Below are 21,299 nucleotides of genomic sequence, written 5' to 3'. Positions count from 1 at the left end.
GGCTTGGACCCACAGATCAGCGTTACGTGCTAAATCCAGCACATGTCCTGGAGCAATGGAACAGCTGCCACATGTGATATGATCCCAGAGTGGCCATGCATGGGGCCATCTAGCATGCCCCACATGCTGCTTGTGATATTAGCTCTGAGACCCCACAAGCAACACAGATACTGGATGATAGAGCTGTGGGGGCTGGATACAGCTGCAGGCCAGGCTGAATTTTTGACACCCCTCGTGTAAACGTTTGTCTGCACAATAGCTTAATTTTGCAACAGTATAGAAATGAAGATAATCAGCTACCTCCTAGCATGGAAACAGTTATACTGTGTAAAGATGCATGTATAATTCACTTTCATTTATCTTTCAAGCTGACATAGTTAAAAAGTATAAACAGCTGAGGTTTTGCTCTTGCAGCTTCCTTGCCCTGCAGGTGTTGGTGCATACTTTTGTATGAGCCAGGCACCTAGCACATGCTTTGTTTTTTTGTAATTTTTTATTGTAAATGAGAGATTGCATTCAAGTGTAAATGGTAATGACCTAAGCTAAGTACAGACATTCAAAAAGTCCAAGGTTGAATTGATTCAATCTTTAGTCTAACCTGCATAGGTTGAACCAAGAAGGAAGTCAATAGATATTCATTTTGATTCCTAAAATGGAGCAACATGCCTACTGTGGCTCAGGGTAGAAGCCCGGGGGTGCTAAAGTGAGCCCTCCCTTCGGAAATAGTCGGAAGGCTGGAGGGAAGCTGAGCTGAAGTGGGGGCATGGCCAGGCTCCAGCACGCCATTGAGTATGATAGGAGAGGGCTTTAAACCCCCACCCTGGCCTGCAGGGACCACAGCCAGGGTGTGCCTGAAGGGGGAAGCAGCCCTTGGCAGATTTGTCCCCAAGCAGCTGAGGGCCATGGCCAGCTGGTGGTCCAGACAGTGCCTCAGGCAAAGGGAGGTTGGAGGGAAGGGAATTAAACCCTCCTGCCTCCCCTCTCCCACCAGTGGGAACCCCAGCGGGGGTCTGCCCTCCCCCCTCTCACTGCTTGATCGGCTGGGCAGTGCCTCAGGTGAAGGGAGGGAGGGGGATTTAAACTCTCCCACCTCCCCTCTCCCACCAGCATGAGACCCAAGGTTTGCCTGGCTTTTGAGTGGTGGGTTGGGGGACAAGCATGCAGACTGTGGCTGGGGTCCCATGCTGGTGCAAAAGGGGAGACAGGGGGATTTAATCCTCCTTCCCCCCTTCACCTGAGGTGCTGCCTGGGCCACCAGTTGGCCACACCTCCTGCTGCTCAAGCGGCAAGTTTGGGTGGGGGGTGGGAAGCCAGGCATACCCCAGCTGGGGTCTTGTGCCAGTGGGAGAGGGGAGGCAGGAAGGTTTAATCCCCCTCCACCTGAGCCTGCTGTCACATGCCCCCACCCCCTCCACTCCACCAGGAAAAAGTCTGGCAGGGGCTGCTCTGCCCCCACCAGGCAGATGGAGCCGTGTCCCCAGTTGGGCTTCCACTCCCACCTGCTTGTCAGCCAGCTCTCACTGCTCTTGGTAGAGAGCAGAGGAGCAAGGCCAACCCTGCTCTCCTTGAGCAGACAGCACAGCCCAGCCCAGGGCTGCAAAGCATCCTGGGGTGCTGGGGGACTGTGATTTAACTTGAACCAGGAAGGGATCTGGGACAGAAATTCCATAAATTGGTTTGACCTAAATCAGTTAAATCTGATACTAGGGTTCCAACTATTTAGTTAGTCTAATAAAAGATATCACAGCTACCCAAAGAACCTTGTCTGCCTTCAGTCTGATACTATATTCAACTAGGTTTATCTTAAACTAGTTTCAGCCATTTTGAAACTGCTTTATGTGCACTGGACTTCTGTTCTGTTACAGATTTAAACCAGTTTCTGATCACATAAACCCGTTTATGTATAAGTTCTGTCCCTAGCCTGTTTCAAAGTTTAGAATTTGTATTTCACCTGTTTTCCTAATAAAGACTGATGCTTTTTTTCTAATGGCACCCTGTCTGTAACATGCCAGATATTCAGTACTGCATGCTGTTTGTCCTTGGCAGTTTGTGTTACAGATCTTACTTTAAAACAGGGGTGGATAATTATTTTGGGTGGCGGGCCGCTTACTGAGTTTTGGCAAGCAGTCAAGGGCCACATGAGTAGCACCACCCCTTGATAGGTGCCCTGCCCCATGGTCACCATCTTGGGGCCAGAAGTCCTGCCCCTAACCTCTGATATTTTCCAGTGGAAGTCCCTCCCCTTGTCCCTGAAAGTACTCCTTTTGGAAAGAGGGCTTGCCATCTTAGGGGGAAAAAACAAGTTACATGCTAAAAATCAAACACCCATAATAATATATTTTAATTAAAAAAAAAAAAAAATTTGTCCTGATATGGGGCATTTGTGGTGTATATACAGAAGTGATTGCACATGGGGGTTTGTGGGGATGTGTGTGTATGGGTATGAAATTTTAAGAGCTAATTCTGTATTGAGATACCTAATTATATGGCCAGGTGGCGGGTCCCTTGGTGGCGGGTGAATTGGGGCAATCGCCCTGGGCCCCACACTTTGGGGGGCCCTGCAGAGTAGGGAAGTGCAGAGCGGGGCCACAGTTCCATGTCCAGCCACTTGCTACCTCTCCCCTCCTCACCCCCCACCACTGATACCACCACTGCCAATGGTGGCAGCAGCAGCTTCTTCAGGTCCAGGGCCCATGAGATTGGAGTAGGGGCGGGGCCCCACATGGTCTGATTTGTCCCGGGCCCCACACCTTGATCAGGTCAGCTCTGTATATGGCCTAATTATCAGAACTGGTATTTTTCAATAAAACTCATTGAAGAAGTAAACCGCTAGATTCTCAAGATTTCTATAAATCAGCAAGTTTAGATAGGTACCTGAATGTGAGTTTAGAAATTTAACATTAGGCCACCCATATTTTTAAATATTTCAACCATAGTCTTTGTTATAAAATCCAAGTACAAATGTTGGATTTGGCAAATGTTGATTGCTTGTTAAACAAAGCTCACGCTGTCCGCTTCATTCATCTTTCATGATGGTCTTCTTTTTCTCTGTGAGCCCTTAATGCATGTTTCATAATCCTTATCTTTTGCAGGCCATTAGGATCTGAAAATCTGCTTCTTAGAGGAGCTACTTTAAAGAACACAGAAAAAATCTTTGGTAAATATTTTAATAGATGCTTAAAATAGATTTTCAGTGAAGAAGTAAGCATTGAATCAAATTTGAATTCACAATTAAATTAATCAGGACATTACATTTTCTATTTCAATACTTGAATGGTATCTGTACCAGGGATATAGATGTTGTATGTTGCCATAATTACAGTAAGATAACTAAGACTACTACAATTGTTGTGCAGTGAATAGGCTATATTTTTCTTTAAACATTATACTAAGTTTTTATGTAAGAATCTCCAAATCCTAGTCATGAAAGCAAAACTTGAAAGAAAATTTATACTAAATTTTGTAAGTAAATGTATGGCTCTAATCTATAGAGTACTTGCTTGTATAAAACATAATAAGCAATAGTATTCCCCAAAACACTATCTATTAGTAGTCAGTGGCCTATTTAGAAATGTAAAGTCTCTTTTGCTGAATTGGTAGTGCAGGCAGATTGTTACCCTAGTTAGATATATGCTCAGCTGATCAAAAAAATTTTCTCCTGTGAGTCTTGTGAGTTCCAGTTCAATGCCTTCATGTCTCTATTCTTCTTTGTGATCAGGCTCCCTAGCTAAATTATATTTCCCATGATGAACCATGTTCTTTCTTCAAAAAGGGAGGTTGAGAAATCTTTTTAGACTAGAAATGAGTCTTGCAACTTTGTGTCATTTCAATGTCAATACTGAAAATAAAATTACTTGATATAAACTGACTTTAAGTACAGTTTGCTTAGAAATATTACAAATTATTGCTATTAAGCTATTCTATAAGAATTTTTACTTAACATTTAACTTCACAGGACTAGTTTAAAATCTCAGTGAAAATACTGCCAGTACAAGTTTTATGTAGGCCTTTGTCCTAACTAACATACGCAGTGTTTGGTATTATCTCAGCAGAGTACCCATCTGGGAGCATCTTATTTCAGCTGCAGACAGCAGAGGTGATTAAATAAGCACTTTGAATGCATCTTTTTGTTTTAAAAGTGATTCTAATTGTTGTATTTAATCATTGTATTTTTAAATCTATCAAGGCTTGTTATTAATGAGGCTGGGCAAAACCAGAAAGAAATAGTTTCATTTTTTTTTAATTAATGTTTGTTTTGTTGATGCTAGGTCCTGTGCAGCTTACTGTGTCTTATATTGAAAGAGACAGTCTCTAGTAAAATGTTTTTGTTTTTATTTTAGGTGTTGCTATATACACTGGCATGGAAACTAAGATGGCATTGAATTACCAGGCAAAATCACAGAAACGGTCTGCTGTAGAAAAGTAAAGTTTTCCTTGCCTTTTTTCAATCTTTTATTTGGTGGGGATGGGGGTTGAGGAGCATACCTTTTAATTAGAAAAGGCATACTCATTTTACATATATGGTATTATTATCTCTAATCTAGCTTTAAGATTAATATGGCATTAAGGTTATCTTAATAGCATACATATAAGTATTATTTTGTATATTGACATGTGTGTTAATTACATTTTAAACAGACATTCTTTATTGTTCTATAATAGCAAAGTAGTAACTGGAGAATATAGTAACTGTCACCATTCAGTGTAGATCAACTGACAGAATTTCCAGAGTCTCCCATGTTTCAGTATCTTTACATTCCCACTTTTTAGCAAGTAAATATTGATTACAATAAGCTAAACTCCATTGAAGCACTTCAGTTTGGGATAACAAGAACAATAAGATAGGATAAAACTGCAGCGACCCTGTGCGCTACCAGTCTTTCTTAAGCTTTCCACATTTTAGATTAAATGAATAGTTCTTCACAGGCAGACTTCCATTAATGGAAAGGGAGCTTACTGCTTTGCTTCCTTAACACATTGCTGTTTATGTAGTAGTTATTAGGCTGATGTTAGTTGTCTATTACCAAAGCATAATGGTTATTTTATACTCTTATTGTATTACTGCTAGTGTATACTCAAGTAACTGACTTAAGCAGGAACTGTGATGCCACTGATTTAAAACCTATCAGGGTGACCAGCTTGCCTTTTCCCTACATGACAGCTGAAAAAGAAGGGACAATTCTTCTGGGTTTTCAAAGTGCCTATTGAGTCATTTTGTTTATGCATATCACAGATCATTATAACACACATTTTATTTTTATATGCTTTACTTTGTTGTGTTTTTGTCCCTAGTCCTTGTCTACTTAAGGATGTTTTTACCAGGATATTTACATTATTGTTATAGCTATATGGCAAAATACCCAAGTGTGGATGTATTTATAGCAGTCAGTATAAAAGTGTTTATAGCAGTATAATTTATGTCATTTCAGGGAACTGGCAGAATAATCTCTAATGCTATAAACACTAGGTCTATGTGAAGTTTCGGTAGCTGATTCGATTTGGAGGAGATTCAGCCCGATTCAAGGACCAAATCTCCAAATCCGAATCAAATTGGGAGGCCGGTTAAAAGCTCTGAATTGATTTGAAGCATCTGAATCGATTTAGAAAAGCTTCAAAAAAGATTCATCCACTTTAGAGATTCAGCCATAAACTAAACAGGCAGCTGACACAGCTGCCTCCAGCTGGTAAATCTGTTGGGGTTGGGGAAGGGAAGGGGTGTGGGGGAGGGAGGGATTGGGCCTGGGCCTGGGCCTGGGCCTGGGCCTGGGCCTGGGCCAAGCTGCCCAGCCGGGGTGAGGGGGGTGCGTTACTTGGTTGGGGGGGGGATGCGGGCGTCACAGTACTGGGAGCAAGGGCTCTGCCCTGCTGCTGCTTGCCCAGCCAGCGCGGAGTGGGGGTGGCTCGCTCCAGGCAGAAGGGGGCAAGTGGCAGCAGGGCGTAGCCCCCGCTCCCAGCACTGCCGTGCCTATATAGTGCGCCCTCACACACTGGCTGGCAAGTGGTGGCAGGGCAGAGCCCCTGCTCCCAGTGCTGATACAAGTGGGGTAGCACTGGGAGTGGGGGCTATGTCCTGCTGCTGCCTGGAGCAAGCCACACCTGCATCACAGCCCCCCCCCCCCCCTCCCGGCACTGGCTGGGCCAGGCAGGGGATAGGGCCAGGCAAGGCAGCCGTGGGGGCTTCCGCGGCTCACCCCACCGGGCAGAGGCAGGCACAACCGGAGGAGCCACAGGAGAAGCCCCCATGGCTGCCCTTCCTGGCCCCAGCCTCCCAGCAGTTAACAAACCCCCCACCCCTTGAATTCACCGGCTCTGGCAGCAGTGATCAGGGCTGCCCCCCACGCAGCCCCCGCTCCCCAATCACCCCCTACCCAGCCCCAGGAGTCTGGGGATAAAAAAAGCTCTGACCACGTGGCAGAGCCCCCCTGCACAGCCCCCACTTCCTGATCTCCCACCCAGCCCCATCCCAGCACTTAAAAAAAGACCTGCACTCACTGGCTCTGGCAGCGATGATCAGGACCTGTGAGGGATCGTGGCAGAGTCCCCCGTGCAGTGCGGGGCAGCGGGGATCACCCCTCCTGCCTGGTACCCGCATGGCACCTGTCACATCGTGACAGTGCAGTGTGGCTCGGCAGGGCGCAGCACGCTGTCTGGGAGTGGGGGTGGCTCCAGCAGTCAGCCGGAGCCCAGCACCGCTCAGTCCCAGTGGCTCCAGCTCCCAGACGGCATATAGCACCCTGCTGAGCTGCGCTGCCACCCACTGCCCCGCACTGCATGGGGGAGGGGTTCTGCCATGAGCCCTCAGAGGCCCTGATCAGTGATCACCACTACTGCAGCTAGTGAGTTCTAGGCTTTTTTTTTTTTTAAGTTCTGGGAGGCTGGGGCCAGGCAGGCCAGCCATGGGGGCTTCTCCCACAGCTCCCCCTGCCCAGGGAGAGGCAGAGCTGGAGGAGCCGTGGGAGAACCTGCAACTACCCGGCTGTGGCTGCCTCTCCCCAGCCAATCCGAATCAGTGCCGAATCTCCGATTCTGATTCAGCCAAATCGAATGGGGACAGCGATTCGAATCACCGAATCGAATCGAATACTTCCCTATTAGCACAGGCCTATTAAACACTGTTATTCTAGCAGAGGGGTATGAAAATCAAATTGTTCCATATTTCCTGCTTTGACACCAAGACTGCCAGAAGTCCACCTTTTGGCTGGGACGCTGACTGCCACAATGCGAAGACTGTGCTGCAGTCAGAGTCCCTTCCTATTGCTGGGGAAAGTGCTGGCATAGTGGCTACTTGCAGCCACTGCCATTCAGTTGCCTCTTGAGTTGCCAGGTGTGCATGATTCTCATGGCCACCAGAGCAGTAAATTTGGTGGTGATGAAAACTCTGTGAGTAGGTGACTTCTTCCCCTGCTCTTCCATTCCAGCCCTAGGAAAAGACAGTGGGCCAGATGACTCGCCTCCAGCCATATCCAGCCTGCCAAACATTGACAGCCCTGTTCTAGTATAACTCCATCTGTACTATTGTTTACTCACATAACTACGACAGTAAAATATCACTGAAACAAAATAGCTGTTCCAGTAAAACTTAAGAGAAGAACAGTAGTATTACTGAAGTACTATAATAAGATGATTAAGTACTGGAGAATACCATAGAAAATTTATTTAAAATGAAAATATAATCTGTTTTTAGCAAATATAGGCTTGACTTGCTATTGAACTTCTAATTCAACAAACTTTTTTTTTTAGATCAATGAATGTATTCCTGATTGTCTACCTCTGTATTCTAATAAGTAAAGCATTAATAAATACAGCCTTGAAGTATGTCTGGCAGAGTGATCCGTTTCGTGATGAACCATGGTATAACCAGAAAACAGAATCGGAAAGGAAAAGAAATCTGGTATGGAAAATAACTTATTTTTGCAAAACATATGAGAAATGCTTGTTAGTAGAATCACTGGAAAACAAGATAATTTATAACATTTAGCAGAATTGTGCATCTAATTTCTACAGAAATTTTGGAAAAATTTAGTGAGCATAGATATTTTTTTAATTAATCTGGCAGAATACAAATGAGAATCCTAATGATTAAAGTTAATAAGTATTTTAAATTTTTCTGGATCGTTTTAAAAAATCTCACTTCCCCCCCCTCCCCAAAGCAAAGGCCTTTCTTTGCCTCATCTTGATCTCTTCTCAAAAAGCTTTGTCATCATCTTCCACTTGGAGATCAGAAGGCAATATTTTACAGTTAGGGTGGCCAAAATCTGGAACCAACTTCCCAGGGAAGTGGTCCTCACCCCTACCTTGGGCAAATTCAAGAGGAGGTTGGATGATCACCTGTCTGGTGTCTTGTGAACCCAGCATTCATTCCTGCCTGTGGAAGGGGGTCAGGCTAGATGATCTGATCAGGTCCCTCCTAACCCTAGCTTCTATGAAACTTACCTCCTGCTCCCCCTTTTTTTAAGAACCGAAACAAAATTCAGTTGTTCATACCACATTGGAATTCAACTAATACCTGGAGTTTGATACTTCAGACTAATCTAAGTACACTGCATGAAATGTATCAGCTACATTTCTCTGCTAAAATGATCATCAGTGAAATAATAAATGATCCTTCAGTCTTACCTGTCTATACAGAAAAATGGACTATGTAGCAGGATTGTTGAACCGGGGCATACCATGCTGTATATTCTTCTGTGAATTACCGCCATTTGTTCTGATTGGTTTTTATAGACTGATGAACATAACCATGTAGTAATTAATTTAGAAACAGATCTGTGCAATCATATGGACATAATATGTATGCATACACTTTGATACCTCAAGCTAAGAAAAGGAAACTCCTTTATTTGGTGTTCATGGAATACTTGAAGCCTGCATAAACCAGTAAAACTTCCCTGCTTTTACATTTAATTTTTTTCCTTTTCTGATGAATATTTTATCAGCTATACTTTTAGTTGTTTTCATAACTTATATTTTGTCTTTCACTCGACACCCTCTAGAACTGTTAACACATTTATATGTAACTGAAACTGAGAGCTCTGTGCCTACGCATGTAAAAGAGATTCTTATAGTATGTTGAGAGAGCTTTCTTCCTCATTTTTCATTAGTAGTAAAGTCATAATCCTAACGGATGTACAAAGTGTGCCAAACATTGACTTCACTATAGAAAGAAGCACGGAAAGAAAAATTATAGTGGTGGAAAAATGCGGATTTTATGCTGTCAATATCCAAGAACATTTTTCTTACAAATAGGTTCACTTATTGCTTGAAAGGTATTCGGTATATAATCTTGCAAATGTGTATTTTAACTTTTAAATTTAAGTTGATATGTGGGGAAAAATCATCTTCTGGTTTCATTTCTTTGGCAGTTTCTTAGAGCATTTACCGACTTCCTTGCATTCATGGTTCTTTTCAACTACATTATTCCTGTATCCATGTATGTTACTGTGGAAATGCAGAAGTTTCTTGGTTCTTATTTCCTTACGTGGGATGAAGAAATGTTTGATGAGGACACAGGTGAAGGCCCTCTGGTGAATACGTCTGACCTCAATGAAGAGTTAGGGCAGGTAAATTAGTCATACAAGTTCTAACTGCTGGTAAATTTATTAACTGTTTCTAATAGTCAGTTATGGGCATTTTTAGCTTTAAAAATCAACTGTCACTTCAAAATTTGTTCTTAGATGTGACCTGTATTTTAGATACATTCATTAATTTTAGATGTTCAACTTGAGATGCTTGAGGCCTGATTTTTCAGAGATGATGATTAACCATGTAAATCAGTGGGAAAACAGTGACAGTTTTAGATGCTCAGAGCTTCTGAAAAATAGGCCTTATATTTGTCAAGATGAGCATCCAGACTTGGTGAACCCAACCAAGTCTTAATGGACACTTCTCTCACATACCTCGGTGTAAGGGGACAGCACTCATTTTCATCATTATGCTAACAATGTTCCACATAGCATTTGTCTCTCTTCACATTTATTGTTGAAAATTAAATCAGAATCATGAAAGTGAAGGCTTTATTTATTCTATGGACAGTAATCCCCACAGGATTTTCAGTTTCCTGAATAATCTCTTGCTTTGGGTCTTTGTCAAACAACATGTTACACTTCCACATCTTGGCAGGTTGAGGGGTATGCAATAGTCAGTGTCAGTACTGACAGTTTATGCCTGTCTTAAATCTCATTAGTTTGGGCACTTCTCACATCAGCAAATTTCCTGTCTTGAGTTTGCCCCCGAAAAAGGAAAGTACCCTACCCTTTCCATTTCCTAAAAACCTGCACGTTGTATTCTATATTATCAGAATGGGTACTTGGAAGCAGATATGCAGGTTCATTTTGGAAAGAGTCTATGGTTTCTGGCACATGTTACACTTAAGATGCAGTTAACCAGTTAATCATGTCATAACTAGTTACATGGCCACATATTAATGCAATTAATCGTGTGATAAAACAACAAATAAACCACTAAGTTATAACACAAAATATGTGTAATAAATTTGTGGCTAGTTCCTGTCACACCATTAATTGAACATGTGCCGAGAATGGGGCTCCCAGCCACAGGAGTGCATGATAGCCCAGATTATATGACGGCTTTCCCCCCTTCCCCCCCACCACCTGAGAGTCCAGATTAGCTGATGGCTTCCAGCTGCAGGAGCTTGCTACTTGCCTTTGCAGGGGGATCCCTGAATCAAGATCCCAGTCCTGAGCTCCCCCTACACTAGCAATAAGGTATGATGGGATCTGATGCTAGATCCCACAGTCACATGTGGCATGGCAAGAAGCACAATTGTAGGGCTTCTACATCGGATCCCATAGCACCTTTAATGGCCCACCTGCAGTTAAATGTATTAATTTAATTTAATTGCCTACCTGCAATTGTGGGGCCTGCAAGGTACACCAGTTTGTTAAAAAAAATTCCCACATTATTAATTTTAAAAAATCAGTAAGGGAATGCATCAATTTTTAGCAATCAAGGTATCATGTAACAATTTGGGGATCAGCTATTCTAAATGTTCTGCCATGCTAAACCAAACTTATGCTATGTAAACTAAAAGTGGTTCCAAAGAGAAGATACCTCGCAACTAACTCCATTCTTGTACAAGAAATTAACTTTTTTTGCACGTTCTTTGTAATATAATCTTCACTCTGTGTGTAACCAAGGCTTTGATTTTTGTATCATTGTTGCCATTTGTGACTTTTATTTTCTCTCAGTTTTATCCTAGCATAAACATTTTATTGTCTCAAATTATTATGTACTGGGTACTATTTCTAATTTATGTTCCTTTTATACATAAAGGAAATTTACAGGTTGATATTCTGTCATTAGAGTAGATTTCATTTCATAATTTGATACTAGGAACTTGAACTGGGATAATATTGTAAAGGTCACATTGAAGAGAAACTGGACAGAAGGGGTATAGTTATTTTTGGAGCAAAAAGAAATGGCAGTCATGGAAAATTTGGTCTTCTCACTTATTCAGTGGCTGATAGATAGATTAATAGGAAGAAACCCAGCAATTGAGTTAAAGTCTAACTTTCTTCTTGATGACTAGTAGTAAAAATTAATTATTTATTATATTTAATACACTTAATGTTAACTTCAACTTTAAAAATATAATAGTAATTGAGAAAAATGATGCATCTGCTAGAGCCGCTGTCAGTTCCCCTAAAAACAAAACAAAAAAAATCTTTGAGCAGACCTCATAGTCTAGTATCTCTGTTCTCCCTCCTTATAGTTTTCTTTCTGCCAATATAAATATTGAATTGTAAGATTTTGTGAAAGATGAAACAAACAGTAAAAAAATAATCTGGGAAAAAATCAAGGTGCATTGAAATAGTGCCATATCAGATTGGCACTGATAAAAGGAAAATTAATGTTATTGGCTATCAGCATTTTTTTGGCTGGTGTAGTCAGTAATGTACCAATAAATATAATGTGCCTCCTGGCTGGAGCCCAGGACACTGCATGCTTGTGCATAGTTGCAACATGCACATGCCAGAAATGCAGCTGGGCAAGCAGGTAAGTCTGTGGAGAGGGAGGGGAGGGAAGGAGCATGGAGGGGCACAGATTGAGGCCCCCACAGTGAAGGAGGAATCCCCCAGGTTTGTGCATGGGGCGAGGACAGAGGTGGACTGCCCTCTGTGGGCTTGGGGAACTCCGCCTTGCTGTCTTTGCCCCAGGAACTCTGCACTGGTTGTCCCTGCCCTGCCCATCCAGCACTGGTGACGTTGTGCCTCCCACTACTGAACAGGCAGGGGATGCGTGGCCACTGCGCAGTTGCCAGGCAAAGGCAGCAGGGCGGAGAGCCCTGAGCCCACAGTGGGCAGCCCGCCTCTGTCCTCACTGCATGCACAAACCTGGGGGGTCCCTACCTCACTGTGGGGGCCTCGATATTCCCCCCCCACGCCCCTTCCCTCCCCCCTCCACTGTAAATTGGTTAACAGATCGGTATCACCCAATATGCCTGGTAAATAATCGGCTATTGGTATTGGCCAAGAAAATCTTTATCAGTGCCCCCCTAAAAAATAGTTGCTAGGTTTAGGCTTGTCAGCTGCTGTAAAGTAACTGTCCACATTGACCTCTTTCACCAAGCCTAAACCTAGCAGTAAGCACCCTCCCCCTTTTAGCTTGCATGTACATTTTTCCATATCCACTGAGTGATAAACTACTTGGTTTAGCTTTCACTTAACCCTTACAGGACACACAACAGTTACAATGAAGTAGCAAACTTATAGTAAGTCCCCATCCCATTTTTACTTGCTGTAATTTGTTTGCCTATACCTAAAATTCAAAATCTGTCCATAAATATATACACAAAGTATTAATATACTCACAAATAGAAGTCATGTATCATGTTTTTCAAGAAATACTTTTTGTAGCAAGCGAGACATTTAGCATGGTAAAAGAGGAAAATTAAGCTTATTATGCACATTATTGGGTAAATATAGCTCTGTTATCCCAGGGACTTTTGGGTAACACAGTTTTGATGGAAGTTGACACCCCAAAGGTTTTGAATTATTTTATTTAATTATTCTTTGACAAAAGCTAGCAACTAGTCTTGCAAAAAATCATACCCAAATGTAAATTTAGGGACAAACAGATTTCTCAAGGTTGGGCAACATATTCCGATCCCTTTTTGTTAATATATTTCCTTTTAGGTTGAATATGTGTTCACAGATAAAACAGGAACATTAACTGAAAACAACATGGAATTCATAGAGTGCTGCATTGAAGGGCATGTTTATATACCTCATGTCATCTGTAATGGGCAAATCCTCCATGACTGTACCGGCATTGATATGATTGACTCTTCTCCAGGAGCAAGTGGGAAAGTATGATGCACCTTTAAAGTTTTGTGGGGGTTTGAAATATGAAATTTGAATAAGGTTAAAAAAAGAAATCCTATAAGTATAATATTCTGGGATTTTTCATATTGTTGTAAGAATTACATTACAGCATATATACTTCCCTCTCTTAATTTTAGATTAAGATATTTATTTGCATAATAAAGCATTTCTCAATAGAATCCATCTTTTAAAATGGTCAGATATCATCATTAAATAAAAAACAGAATAGGAAACTTTGCCTGGCTGATCCCTACATTTTTGTACAGTTGACCAGTTTCCATTTTAAATCAGCCATGATAAGAAAAACAAGGCAAAAAACCCCTGATTTAAAAGTGGGAAACAGGTGAAAATATTGAATTATATATCTTAAGCAGGTGTAAAATGGGCATTTGGATAGTTTATTTGACATTCTGAATCCTTATGTTTCTCATCCTTGAGGGTACGATCTGCAGGTGAGTTGTATAGTTTTTCTCTTCAGATCAAAACTACAAAAGCAATTCTGCTGTGAATGTAGGACATATACAACAAAGTATAGCTAAAGAATAAGTTGCAACTCATAGCTATTTATATCCAATAACCTATATGGTTACAAAACTCAACCAAATGTCCAGGAGCTAGCAGTTACTATTTCAATATGTTTTCCAAGCTGTACTCAAGAGGAAAGACCTGCCTTTGCTACTCTCTGAGACTGTCTGACAATGTCTCCCTGCTTGGAAGTGGTGGGAGCAGTGATCTGCAATTGGTCCCTATCCCAATAACTCTCAACTTCCCCCTTGGCTGTGTCCAGATGAGCATGGCTGTGCGGTATGTGGCACCACAGACATGTCTGCAGTGCCACATACCACACATTCAGCTGTTCTCTGTGCTGTAAGGGAGCAGCACAGGGGGCAGGGGAGGAGGCTGACCTCTGAATATCCATGGGTTAAAAAAACCCATGCAAAAAACAAGAGGAGCAGCACACGCAGGGACAGTGTGCGCCACTCAAAACCAGAGCCTGGCTGGCCGGAGTGATGCTCCAGCTGCTAGCCAGGCTCCAAGTGGCAGATTTGCCACTGCTGCAGCCCCAGATGGACCCCAGGACCCCAGGTAAGGCTGCTGGGGCCATCCCAGTGCTGGTTCCTCCCTCCTCTCCCGTACCTGGGTTCTGTGCTGCATCCGGTTTTGTTCAACATTTTCATCAGTGACCTGGAAATGGGAGTACATAGTGAAATCTCCAAAGTTGGCGGATGATGCTAAATTATTCCAGGTAGTCAGATTCCAAGCTGGTTGAGACAAGCTACAGAAAAATCTCTCAAAGATAAGTCAGTGGGCAAAAAAGTAGCAGATGATCTTCAAAGTCAGCAACTGCAAGGTAATGCATATATAGAAAAACAACCTCATCTATACATACATGAAGCTGGGCTCTTAACTAGCTGTTAACTCAGGAAAGAGACCTTGGACTGATTGTAGATGGTTCTCTAAAACATCAGCTCACTGTGCAGCAGCAACTAAAAAGCTAATAAAATGTTGGGCATTATTAAGAAGGAGATTGAAAATACAATGGAAAAAATCATCAGGCCACTATATAAATCTATGATGTGCCAGTATTCACACCTTGAATACTGTGTACAGTTCTGGTCTCTGCATCTCAAATAGGATGTATTGGAATTGGAAAAGGAACAGAGAAGGACAACCAAGATAATCAGGGAGATAGAGCAGCTGCCTTACCAGGAGAGCCTAAAAAGACTCAGTTTGGAAAGGAGAAGGCTGAGGGCAGATATGATAAATGTCTATTAAATCCTGAAAGGCGTGGACCAAGTAAATAGGGAACTGTTGTTATTCATCATGTCCCAGAATACTAATAATAGGAGGCACCTATTGAAATAAACAGAAGACAGGTTTAAAACTAATAAGAGAAAATACTTCTTTACCTGGTAAGTAATTAATTTGTGGAATTTGTCTCAGGAAGTTGTAAAAGATGATAAAGTAGCCAAGTTCAAAAGGGGATTAGACTAATTAATGGATGATCAGTCCATTAACAGCTGTTAAAACAGTCATGGATGTGTCCCCTGACTTCCCTAAATCAATGATGGTGGATGCCAGGGAAAGTATGATAAAGGTTAGGTCACTCTAGATATGCCATGTTCATATCCTGTCCCTCTAACAATTTATTATTGTCACTATTGGAGACAGGATAGTGGCTAGGTGGCCCATTGGTCTGATACAATATCACATTTCTGTACTGCTGAACAATACTATAATTACATTAAATAGTGTCTCTTAAAGAATTCCACACACTTAATTTTACTTTCTTTAAAATTTAGCAGGAAGATATTTGTTTTGTCTTTGTACTAGTAAGATAGCTCAGACCCAGGCACCAAAGAATATTTTTCAGCCACAAGATTAATAAATTAAATTCTGTTTTTTTCAAATGTATGTTTTATGTAGCTTAAACTTGCCCTTTTTCTCCTGGAGCCAGATTTTTCTGCAGGAACCTATCTACTCCAGACAACAGTGATTCCTAAACTCTAGCGTTTCAGCCCCAAATACGGTTACAGTACTTAATGAAAGGGTTCATGTGCACTGCCAATTATATCAGACAGGCTCAAACTAGAAATGGGCTCCTGAGTTGGCTGGAACTGACGTAACATGGCCCTAGAAGTGGGGTTGCTGTGGGGAAAGATTGGGAATTGCTACCCTGCAGGCTTACCCTTCACAAGCAATCTACCTGAAAGTCTGGGCAAACCTTTCTTCTCCTCCCTTGCTTGTTCCAAGCAGGATTACATTCAGCAGACCAAGAATCTCTTATACAGGAATTACTGCAGAAATCTGCCTTCCTCTTCCAAACTGCTTACTGTTTTTTATGCTGACCAGTTTGATATTTAGAACAGCACCTGACCCTGACCACAAAACCTTAGTTTGGAAGCTTCTGTTAGTTCCAATTTCTCACCTAATAATGCACATTCATAACTATATAAAACCAAGCACAAATGAGAATAGTTTTAATTTTTTCTAAAACAGCATCCTTTAGAAGAAGAATTTAAAACGATAATACATAATTGTAACTTTCTCTTTATTTATTAGGAGAGAGAGGAGTTGTTTTTCCGAGCTCTTTGTCTTTGTCACACTGTTCAAGTGAAAGATGATGACAATATAGATGGACTAAAGAAAAGCCAGCTGTCGAGAAGGCCTTGTATATATATATCCTCATCACCAGATGAAGTTGCTTTAGTGGAAGGAATACAAAGGTATGATTTCACATTGATACTATTTAGGTCTCTGAAGCTTCTTCTCTTATTTTTGTTTTCTTAGATTTATAGAAATACAAATCACTGAAGCAGAAACTTATGTTTATCAGAAAATATAAAACAGCAAAGCACCATAAGCTTATATTGTTCAGTCAAGATTCTGATCTTCTCAATATGTAATAGTGGTGTTTTCTAGCTGTGAATGGAGTGAAATAAACAGGTAGCTTCTATTTCAGAAAAAAGTTAGTTTTAAAGACCTGGAAATTGCTAAACTACATTATTATCAATGTGTATTACTTGTAATTTTAGAGAATCAAATAGATTTTACATTGAATTTTGTAGGCTTGGTTACACATATCTGAGGCTGAAGGACAACTTTATGGAAATTTTAAATCGAGAAAATGACATTGAGAGGTAAGTGCTTGTTGAAAATAAACTCACTGAAACTGAAGGGATTTTTAATTGTGTACAACAAATCTCTCTTCCTGAAGGCATGTTCATGTGTAATTAAAAAAATGACAAGAATTTAATGGAAAAAGTTAATGCATTACTGATATTTATAAATAAAAGATATTTTAGTTTTATATTCCAGTTTAAAATCAGTATAATAGAAAAAATGAACATTGATTTAACAGGATAGTCCACAAGGCCCACATTGAGCAGCTAAAAGCTGTTGTCAATTTGGCAGTGGCTAAGAGAGTGTTAAAACTATCTTTTGTTTGAGAAGTACCAGTTAGGTACTTGTGTTCAGGATTCAGCCACAACACTGGAAATATCTTTTTCTTTAATTCCTTTTGGGAAGGCAGAAGAAATTAAAGAAAAAAGATATTTCCAGTGTTGTGGCTGAATCCTGAACACAAGTATCTAACTGGTACTTCTCAAACAAGATAGTTTTAACACTCTCTTAGCCACTGCCAATTGTGTCTTATTTGCAGGGGTGTGGTACATGAGAAAATATGGTAAAACTGGACTTTAACATTTACATTAGACTAATATAGGACTGATATTTTTGAACAAACTTACATGAAAGTATTGTAATAACATAGTCAAGTGATCTATAGAAGTACTAAAAATATTTAGAATTTTATCCAGTTGCCACTGTGTTTTTACTGTCATAAGCATGATCCAGCTCCCTAATGGAACTATACTCCTGACTTTCATTAAAGTAGAATTGTGGCTTTATTTAGGCTTTTGAATGCTGGACTATTACATGAATATAGAACGTGAGTGTATTATTTAATTAAATCTGTGAAAACATTATGGTGTGATTTCACCTAATGGGTTTGTGTCTCATTCATGACCAAAATATTTACAGAAAAGGTCCTTGCACATTCAGGACTTCATGTGAAATACATCTTTTTAAGTCTCCTGGAAAGGAACGAGACTCCGTTAGGTAAAGAGGAAATGAATAATAAGGGACACAACTAAAAGTACAAAATGTACCAGCTACCCTCTATGACTGGTAGTAGTCTACTGCACAAAGTCCTTATGTTTTATCTGAATTCCCGTTCAGGTTATTGTGGCCCAGATCCTCAAAGGGATGTAGATGTGGTATCACTAATCACTGGTATCTGCAAACCAATGTTAGGTGCCTAGGTTCCTGGTACTTTAAATGGAACTAGAACTCTTAGGTGCCTGGGATTGGGGTGTACAACAACAAACATACAGAATGGAAGAAACATATAAGCTAGCCAAAATAAATACCAAAAGGAAAGTTTTGTCTGAAATTTCACCAGTCTCTGGAGTTAAGGTACTTCCCTACAAACCGAAGTAGGCGCCATTTTGTGAGAGTTGGATTCATAGTCTAAAATCTTTCCTGGATTTAATCAGCAAAGTCATCCTGTTGGATACAGAAAACTGGCTCATTCTTCTCTCTTAAATATGGCTACAAGAGGAGATGATAGGCATGATGGTACTGGTGCTCTCCTTTTATGGAATAAACAGATCAATTGTTAGAGCTTTCACCCAGGAAATGGGAAATATGCACTTTAGGCCTGAATTCATTGAGCTCTGCATCTCCAATTTGCCAGAAAATTGCCCTGTTAGGCAAGAGGCAAATCTGGGGGCATGCTTCCCCTTTTCCATTTGAAGCTAGACCACTCTGTTGACAAGAATACAAGATAAATTGGGCCAGATAGAGAAAAAGCAAAAGAGTACTCAATTCTACAGCCCAGAGTACACTTCCCTGAGTGGGGAGAATCATATGTTCTAGTTCTTGCTTCAAAAATTGTTGATGCGTTTTGTATTTAAAGCAGGGGTGCACAACTCCCCCATGGGTGCCAGAGTCTGGCATGCAAAAACATTTTACTTGGCGCACACGCCTTGGGGCAGATGGTGGGGAAGGAGCCAGGGCTGCGTTGCCACAACAAGGATCAGGCCCCTTTCTGCTTCCCTGCTCTCCGCCCCTGGCACACCAACATCTTACAAGTCAAGGTTGCGGGTGTTTTTGACACTCTGCCCAAAAATCTTGCCAACCCCTGATTTAGAGTGTCATGGGGAAAATGCATTAAAGATGTTGGGACAAAACCCAGGATTTGAACTGTAGTGCTGCTTGCTCTTGCTTGCTTTCTTTCTATCTGTATGTATCTAACATCCTCTCTGTGCAGTGGTACAACTTAAGCAGGTGGAGTGGAAAGTACCCTCATCAAACTAAAGTCTAGACAGAGGTTGCTAAGAAATCCGGATTTGAGTCATTTTAGACTGAGAAGGGCTTCAAGCCCTCCTCTCCCATTTTCTGGGCAAGTGCTATAACCACAAAACTAGAAACTCCCGAACTAGGGGTTGTGACCCTAAACACATGAGTATGGATGCTACCATCATGCATGGGATCATGAGCTTCCAAAAATACAATTATAGTATTTTGGGTTCACACCAGAAGTGGGTTGCCCTTTCATAGATTCATAGATCTTAGGGTCGGAAGGGACCTCAATAGATCATCGAGTCCAACCCCCTGCATAGGCAGGAAAGAGTGCTGCGTCTAGATGACCCCAGCTAGATGCCTGTCTAACCTCCTCTTGAAGAGCACCACCTCCCTTGGGAGCCCATTCCAGACCTTGGCCACTCTAACTGTGAAGAAGTTCTTCCTAATGTCTAGTCTAAATCTGCTCTCTGCTAGCTTATGGCCATTATTTCTTGTAACCCCCAAGGGCGCCTTGGTGAGTAAAGCCTCACCAATTCCCTTCTGTGCTCCCGTGATGAACTTATAGGCAGCCACAAGGTCACCTCTCAACCTTCTCTTGCGGAGGCTGAAGAGGTCCAGGTGCCCTAGTCTCTCCTCATAGGGCTTGGCCTGCAAGCCCTTAACCATATGAGTGGCCTTTCTCTGGACCCTTTCCAGGTTATCCACATCCCTCTTGAAGTGCGGCGCCCAAAATTGCACACAGTATTCCAACTGTGGTCTGACCAGCGCCTGATAGAGGGGAATTATCACCTCCTTGGTTCTGTTCTGCTGATGCACGATAAGGTGTCATTAGCTTTTCTGATGACTTCATCACACTGCCGACTCATGTTCATCTTGGAGTCTACTAGGACTCCAAGATCCCTTTCCACTTCTGTGCCACCCAGCAAGTCATTTCCTAGGCAGTAGGTATGCTGGACATTTTTCCTCCCTAGGTGCAGCACTTTGCATTTCTCCTTATTGAATTGCATTCTGTTGTTTTGTGCCCATATGTCCAGCCTGTCCAGGTCTGCTTGTAGTTGTTCCCTGCCCTCCGGTGTGTCCACTTCTCCCCACAGTTTTGTGTCATCCACAAACTTGGACAGAGTACACTTCACTCCCTCGTCCAAATCGCTGATGAAGACATTGAAGAGTATTGGTCCAAGTACCGAGCCTTGCGGGACCCCATTGCCCACACCCTTCCAGGTTGATACCAACCCATCCACTACGACTCTCTGGGTACAACCTTCTAGCCAATTCGCCACCCACTGGACTGTGTAGTCATCCAAGTCACAGCCTCTTAACTTGTTCACCAGTATGGGGTGGGATACCATATCGAAGGCCTTCCTGAAGTCTAAGTATATGACGTCAACCCCTGCTCCTGCGTCCAGGTGTTTTGTAACCTGGTCATAAAAAGAGACTAGATTAGTCAGGCATGATCTACCTGCTACAAACCCATGCTGGTTTCCCCTCAGCATAATTTTTCCTGCCGGGCTCTCACAAATGTGAGCCTTGATAATTTTTTCAAAGACTTTGCCAAGGATGGAGGTAAGACTGACTGGCCTATAGTTGCCTGGGTCCTCCTTCCTCCCCTTCTTGAAAATGGGGACCACATTGATCCTTTTCCAGTCCTCCGAGACCTGGCCCATGCGCCATGAGTGTTCAAATATTCCCGCCAGTGGCTGTGCAGTGACGCCAGCCAGTGCCTTCAGTACCCTCGGATGGAGCTCATCCGGGCCTGCTGACTTAAACGCATCCAGTTCCTCCGAGTGCCTCTGCACCATCTCAGGGTCTACGCTTGGTAGTCTGGCGCCCTGCTGCTGCCTCTCTACAATCCCAGTGAGAGACTTGTCTTGCCCCTCACTTAGGAACACTGAGGCAAAGAACTCATTGAGGAGTTCAGCCTTGTCCCCCCTGTCTGTCACCAATTGCTTATGCCCATTTAGTAGAGGTCCTATTCCACCCTGGGCCTTCCTTTTACTCCCTATATATCTAAAAAACAATTTTTTGTTATCCTTAACTTGGGATGCCATCCTCAGCTCCATGGTAGCTTTGGCCTGTCTAACTGCCTCC

General features: G+C 42.1%; 1 protein-coding gene across 5 annotated transcripts in view; it reads left to right on the top strand.

Annotated features, from left to right (window-relative positions):
- The window catches only part of ATP11A (ATPase phospholipid transporting 11A), a 228,990-nt gene that overhangs the window by 159,460 nt on the left and 48,231 nt on the right, over positions 1-21,299 (top strand). For all 5 annotated transcript variants that reach the window (XM_059721065.1, XM_019484962.2, XM_059721064.1 and 2 more), the window contains 7 exons: positions 3,093-3,157; positions 4,341-4,422; positions 7,741-7,891; positions 9,363-9,560; positions 13,155-13,328; positions 16,407-16,570; positions 16,913-16,984. In XM_059721065.1, coding sequence (XP_059577048.1) covers positions 3,093-3,157; positions 4,341-4,422; positions 7,741-7,891; positions 9,363-9,560; positions 13,155-13,328; positions 16,407-16,570; positions 16,913-16,984 — 906 coding nt within the window. The remainder of the gene's footprint in view (positions 1-3,092; positions 3,158-4,340; positions 4,423-7,740; positions 7,892-9,362; positions 9,561-13,154; positions 13,329-16,406; positions 16,571-16,912; positions 16,985-21,299) is intronic.

Source organism: Alligator mississippiensis, chromosome 1, assembly GCF_030867095.1.
Source record: "Alligator mississippiensis isolate rAllMis1 chromosome 1, rAllMis1, whole genome shotgun sequence".
In the NCBI taxonomy this organism is placed as follows: domain Eukaryota; kingdom Metazoa; phylum Chordata; order Crocodylia; family Alligatoridae; genus Alligator; species Alligator mississippiensis.
The sequence above is the reverse complement of the archived record's forward strand: the minus strand, read 5'-3'. Positions and strand labels throughout refer to the sequence as shown.